Genomic DNA, 6,732 nt, shown 5'->3' with positions numbered 1-6,732 from the left:
AGTATTATTACACATGTACTTGTATTTGTATCTATTTTACATCGTTATCAAACGGGCATGGCTGCTCAGTAGATCCACAGTAGTAACAGAAAGGAGCAGCGCGCTTGATGCGGGCCTGACCTGGCTAGTAGTAGTACTAGATTGGTAACACACTGGCTTGTCAGTGGACGAAACAATCCATGTACCGTTTACATGTACGACGTAACGTACACATGGCCCAATATCAGGTATGTTGACAATGGCCAGTTACACCATAGTTCTTTTCATTCATCTCACATGTCACCCCATTGCGTGCCTACCTGTCAGCACACATGCAGACGGGAGTCTATTTAGTCGCTGAGAACCATTGGTTTAACGCTCGCTAGTTGACAGGCCTGTCAAGGAAGACGGAAAACTGTGGTAGCGAACATGTCATTGCCCTCTCGTGAGCCTGGCCTATTAGCCAGCCCCCGATCCAATTCAGTTTTCCTGGTTTTATCCTGATCTATCCCACTTCTCTGCAAGCACAACCTCCAATCGTTCCTTAGCAGCAACCAGAGGAGCACAACTTCTTCTACCTGCTTCGATTTCTTGAAAAGAGAAAAATGGAGTCCTGCCGAAGATCACTTGTCGATTGTCGAGCTGAGGGCCACTTCATTAGAACTCGAGAAAGACCAACAGTCGTTATGGCGTGCGCCCATGTGTCAACACCGGATTCGGCAGCTTGGAGTCCACGTCATGAAAGCGCTGAGTTTTCCTCCAGTGGTAGTGAGGAGGAGGAGGATGAATCCATTGAGCTCACGATGAGAAAGACACGGCAGCGATTGCTACGCAGCCAGCAGACCAGCAGCCTAGCTCCATTCAAACCCAACTCCTCATCTTTGGTCCTAGGAGGAACACGTAAGAAGATGCGGGAGTTTCTCGGTGTGCTGTTAGACTTGGACGAAGTGGAGGGCCTGAGCTGGCTCGACAAGGCGACCAAAACTTTCAGGATGCCATGGAGGCACGCTACGAAGAAGGGCAATGGCTATTCGGCGGAGCGCGACACGAAACTGACCATGCTTTGGGCGCTGAACACTCAGAAGTACAATCCAGACACGCAGCCCGCAGAGCCCAGCCGCTGGAAGACCAACTTTCGCTGCGCCCTCAACAGTCTCAAGCACAGCATCGTGGAGGTGGAGAACCACGAACATACGCGTGGATACAAGATCTATAGGTAAGCGGCTGGATGTTGTGCAAGTAGCAGAATACAGATGGAGCTAATGGGGTTTCTCGGCACTTGTGCCAGTGGTTGTGAGACACAGTCATTCACTCGCCCCCCACCGTTAGGCGCTGCATCTGCCGCTAGGGTTTACCGTGTGTTAACGGCCGTCGTGAGTTCCCTCCGGGAACGGACACGACAACTTACTTACTTATTTACTTGACAGAAAACCTGTGATTGTATAATCATTGCTTATGGTGGCCGGGAGCGGGCAGCGGGGACACAATACTAGTGAATAACTGACTTGGAGCCAAGCAGACCTTGCAAAATAATGACTTCCTCCACCCTATAGGATCAAGTGTTTTCACCTCACATGTCATACTACTCACTCTTACTTTGTGTATTCTGAGATACGTGCATCAATGAATGGAGTCTTTCATTACATGTTGTCAACATCAATAATGAATAATGACTATTCGTGTTGCCGATGAACAGAGCGCCTTGAGTGTACCTGGAATCATCCCGGACATCTAGGTCATGCTAGAAGAACATAACATAATTCTATTTTAGGGTGTCACCGGAAAACGTAGCCTAAGGATGACTCCTTTCTTTCTTCCTATTCTCTTTCTGTAGGTTTGTGGATTCTCGCCGGGGCCGTGGTCGTGGATGCCAGCTCGGAGGTACGCGTGGCTCACCTCCCGGTGGCGTTGTGGGCCACAGTGGCACCATCCCAGGTGACGTCACACTCGTAGAAGATAGCGCCGACAGAACTATGGCTACAACGCCACTATCGCCAAGCCAGCACAAACACCATCGCCAGATCCAGAGCCACGCAGCAGCGCAAAGGTCGCACGCGAATGCCGCCGCTATACCTAGCCACCGGTCCAGTATCGCGGAGTCAACATCTGCACTAACACCAACAACAGCGGCAACCACGCCTCGCTCCACCATCAAGGACATGCTGCCGGGCGAGTCCCGGTCCTTGTCTACCGCTAGCATCTTCACGATGGCCAGCGACCTCTCAGCTACAATGCCCACACCAGGTAAGTGGTGACCGTGCTCAATTCTCCCTTCGATTCTCAAATCTGCACCAACACCTACACTCTTCCAGATTGCCCAATGTACATGCACATTGTATCAGCAGATGCCCCGGTTCATACCTGTGGTGTCGGAATAACGATAATGCTTCTACACTGTATAGCCGTGTAGGTCTACCGGTTCGTAAAGTGAAAAAGAGCCTATCATCTGCACGTCTACGTGTAGTGCCATTAGTTCTGGACAAACCTGACACGTCATAATCAGCACGAAAACGGCTATGGTAGAAATGCTATAGGAGCGCCTGGAACTAACTTGAGATCTTGTTCGGGTGTTAACGGCTTGCGAATACAGCGTAGTAAACTTTAGAGAATAGACCCAGCAATGGCTATAGGTAGAGTGTCGACGTTGCCTTCTAATTATGGTCTGGGCTGTGTGGTGTTGTCTATTTTCCAGACACTTCGGACTCCTTTCCGCAGCTACTGGACGACTTTAACGACGGCGACTTCGCCTGGGGTGAACACGGCTCTGGAATTCTAACACCGCAGGTATGTTGACCAATCAGCGATGTATTTGTATTTTTGTATTTATGGAGATTCTCCACAGGCCTTAGCCTAAATCGAGGGAGTCTCCGTCAACAGCTTTAATAAAATATGCAGAAGAAGAAGAAGCTGGAGAGAAAAAAAGAAAGAAAAAAGGTAGAACAATGGGGGGGGGGGTGGTAGTAATCTAACACAGCGCTCTATGACTTCGCTACACTACGTCGAATGAAACCATGTACAACAATAGCAGTGTTCAATGTTATGTGACCCGTATTGGGGGGGGGGGGGGGCTAATTGCCATGCTCAATGCGATCAGTCGCAGCCAACGAAAACGATACAATGGACTTTGAAGTGGATACAGAATTATCACCACAGTTCATCCTTCGAACCTGACGCATTGCTTTGTTCGTTGCATAACTAACTGTATCTGTCCCCTTTGCATGCGTGCGGGTGTGTATTCCTCCAGGATTCAGCCCTGCAGCTCAACAGCGACTTCCTGTCCGACATGAGTCCACCGAGCTTCGACGGCACGTCCACGACGACTGCGGACACCCTGACAGCACCTGCTGGCATGGACCCGATGCTGAGCCTCCCGTCGATGATGTCATCATACACTGCACCACTGACAAGTGAGTTGTCAACATGGGTGCTGGTGCTAGTATGGTTGTCAACTGAAATCCGACCCCTGGGCGGTGCGTTCACATTCTAGCGGTCTCTTTTTCGTAGTGAACAATCCTGCGTTGGGTCTTTGCGATGTGAGCGCAACGCTCAGGGGGTCGGATTTCAGTTGCCAGCACTGTAGTATGGTTGACCGAGTCTACGCATGTCTGAACACTAGTGTACATACTGTGCTGGCACACACCATGGTCTACGCAATGCTAAGCGTACATGTACTGTGATATGAACACTAGCATACGAATGAACCATTAATTTTTTCCTTGTCAACTTCATTCAAAGAGGAATGAGTTATTCACATTCATGATGGATAAGGGTAACTGTGGCCTATCTTTTGTGAGGGAGTCTGCTTGGATGAGGTGAGAGGTGAGCGACTCTCGCTCTCTTCGCAGTCTCTCTCTCTCCATCTCTCTCTCTCTCTCTCTCTCTCTCTCTCTCTCTCTCTCTCTCTCTCTCTCTCTCTCTCTCTCTCGCGTTCTGCTAAAATCTGTGCAGTCTGTGTTAAGTATAGTGGCGCTATTCGGCTGACACATTCTGTCTCTTCCATTGTATTATTTGCTGCAGCCTCTGGCCAGACAACTGCTACTGATGACTACCACACATTCAACGACACTTTCCAGTCACAGCATGCATTTCAGCGGAATCCAGTCGCCACACCAGCGCCTGGCGTTACCTCAACCCAACAGCAGCAGCAGAGAAAACATAACACGGACAAAGACCTGTACGTTAGCATCAACTATCGTCAGAATACGGTGGCGGGATGCGAGGTGGGCGTGCACGGCTGCAGGCTATTCTCTGGCGCGCTGCCGCATCTGCACCAGCGCCTGTCTCACGACGAGTACACGCGCCTCTACGGCGGCTGCAAGATGCAGCAACTGGCGCTTCCGTCGCCCATGACGTCACAGCGCTGCCTGCAATCGCTCCAGCTGCTGCTGGGTGATGGGGGAAAGCCCGGACTAATGGCACGCGGACTGTGCATAGAGGTAAGCGACCGCGCAGCAGAGGCACAGCATGTTCGTCCTACTCCTAGATAGTGTTAGGTATGTTGTGGTCGGTGTTCTGGGTTTCCCATGGCCCCAGAATGAAACAAGAAGTGAAGAACTGATCCACTTGAACTAGGATACCTGCTGACTTCATTATTAAAGTTTATTTATGGTAACTATGCTCTCTGTATCTCCCTCTTTGTCTTCCAGGTTGAGAACGACAATATCTACGCCACTCGCCTGTGCCGGCCGCAGGTGTTCTGGGGCTGTTCACAGAATTGCAACGGCGCCTCGCTGCCGCGCGGCGAGCGTACCTGCATCTTCGACTTCAAGCTGTTCAAAAACGTCCTAGAAAGCTATCGCCAGAATACTAGGTATTAAGTGTGAGAAGCCATGGCTATGTTAGTTGTACAGTGAAACCTGCCTATGACGACCCCTCAAGGGACCTTCAAAACCCGGTCTCTGTTACCAGGTAGTCTCCTAATCCAGGGTCATTTGACTGGAAATAGCATTCTTTGGTGCTAGTTTCAGTGGTCTGCTAGGACAGATGGTCGCCTTATCCAAGTGGTCGCCTTGACAGGTTTCACTGTACATGTGTATTGGTCTATCGGATGCAGTCTGGAGACATACCATAGACGGTTTCTACATGTACGTAGGTCAGCAGAAGTCCACCTTGCCGCGGTATCTCCGATGCCAGTGTCTTTGAAGCGAAATTGTGTGTGCATGGCGTACTGTACATCGTGCATCTTCTGCAGTCTTGGCCACACTCTTGGGCCAGAAGAATTGCGTCATGAAAAGGAGAATAGACAGCTTTAAACGATACCATGATTTTCATTGAGCAAGCTTGCAATAGGTTACGTTGTTCTATACATGAAACATACTGAAGTACAGTAAAACCTGGTTTAAGCGACCACCCCACGGTGCAAGCAAAAGCGGTCGTTAAAGCCAGGTCGTCTTTAGAACCAGGTTCCACAGTATCTGTGTAGAACTGTCCGTACATGTACATGGAAAAACGGACGTTAAGAGCAGGTGGTCGCTAAAACGATAGGTCGCTTACACCAGGTTTTACTGTTGTCGCGATTGTAAGCCATGATCATCTTTCGAGCATAGGCCATGCATAGATAATAATTATACATGTCACGTATAGCGTAGTCTGTGCCAAATGTGCACACGGTACTGATGCCAATGGTAATGCTGGTAATGGTATACTAATGGTGCTGTGCATCTGTTTGCTCCCACCGTGCAGACTGTCAGCATCCATTGCCTCACAGCCACCACCTCATCACGTACAGCTTGGCATAGGTCAGCCGTGGGGTACACATGTACAGCGTCTGCCCATGAACAACCTGCTCACCGCCAGCATCACACACCTCAAAGCAGAGCGTCTTATCGAGCAGCTACACGCCGACAAGTGGCTGGCCGGGCAGCCGCTGAACACCGACCATCTCATCGTCGACGAGCCCATGCAGGACGATGACCTAGCACAGTCACTGTTCACTCTGCCATAGCACTGCCGTCGCCACGCCAGAGCAGACGTGATCGCCATCACACGTCTGGTACTGCACGCATCCGCTCTCATCAGCCAGAGATCAAAGACTGGCAGAGATCTACTGTACGTAGTGGAGATGTCCAGTCTTTCAGTCCATGATGACGAACCTTTTTTCAGAGAGTGCCGCGCACAGACGTTTTGTTCTGTCTCCTCCATGCATGAGATATTTTGCTAACGTACAGTTGATAGCGGTAGTGCAAATATGGGGAAAGCACACGCTACATTAAAATTAATAATTATAATCATCTTGTTTTCCTTGCTTAGTATCCGCAACAAATAGTCATGGTAGGTCTTGATGTCCTACTTCGTTAGTCAAATGATTGCGCTGGCTGAACCTTTCATTTTCACGTATGTAGAATTATCGCCTAATCGAGTGTATAGTGAACACTAAACTACGACCCGACTTATGCTCCAGTACCTTCTATTTTTGACCATAATAATCTCAAAGCTACATCCACTCAAAATATTCTTGTTTTTTCTCTTATTGGAAAGGTGAGCATCCTCATGTTATTGATAACTTTTACTGATCGAATTCACTCTTCTTGGAAAACAAAGTTTTGAGTTACTTAGACTCATGAATTTCTATGTACCTGTGGTGGAATGTGGAGAGGTACTGCATTGTACTAAAATTCCAAAAGTTGGAAGGATCCAATATTAGTATACTTTAGGACATTCAACAGCAAAATTTTGAACGCTATCCACGAGTACACCTTCCGGCTTTCTCTTCAGATGGAATACAGGCAAGAGCAAAGGAACAAGGAACATGAT

The 6,732-nt window shown here is 49.0% G+C and overlaps 1 protein-coding gene across 1 annotated transcript; it reads left to right on the top strand.

Annotated features, from left to right (window-relative positions):
• Positions 1-527: 527 nt before the first annotated feature.
• On the top strand, positions 528-6,533 carry LOC135826486 (uncharacterized). Its single transcript, XM_065339096.1, has 7 exons — positions 528-1,195; positions 1,814-2,223; positions 2,672-2,763; positions 3,224-3,386; positions 3,997-4,415; positions 4,626-4,789; positions 5,662-6,533. Exons 1-7 carry the CDS (start codon positions 585-587, stop codon positions 5,921-5,923), a joined length of 2,121 nt encoding a protein of 706 aa, XP_065195168.1. The 5' UTR covers positions 528-584; the 3' UTR covers positions 5,924-6,533.
• Positions 6,534-6,732: the final 199 nt, after the last annotated feature.

Source organism: Sycon ciliatum, chromosome 10 (genome assembly GCF_964019385.1).
Source record: "Sycon ciliatum chromosome 10, ocSycCili1.1, whole genome shotgun sequence".
NCBI lineage: Eukaryota > Metazoa > Porifera > Calcarea > Leucosolenida > Sycettidae > Sycon > Sycon ciliatum.
The sequence above is the reverse complement of the archived record's forward strand: the minus strand, read 5'-3'. Positions and strand labels throughout refer to the sequence as shown.

Coding starts and splice junctions, on each gene's coding strand:
- LOC135826486 (XM_065339096.1), top strand. CDS start 585: ATGGAGTCCTGCCGAAGATCACTTGTCGATTGTCGAGCTGAGGGCCAC. Junction 2,224..2,671: donor AGCTACAATGCCCACACCAG/GTAAGTGGTGAC, acceptor TCTATTTTCCAG/ACACTTCGGACTCCTTTCCG. Junction 4,790..5,661: donor AGCTATCGCCAGAATACTAG/GTATTAAGTGTG, acceptor CCCACCGTGCAG/ACTGTCAGCATCCATTGCCT.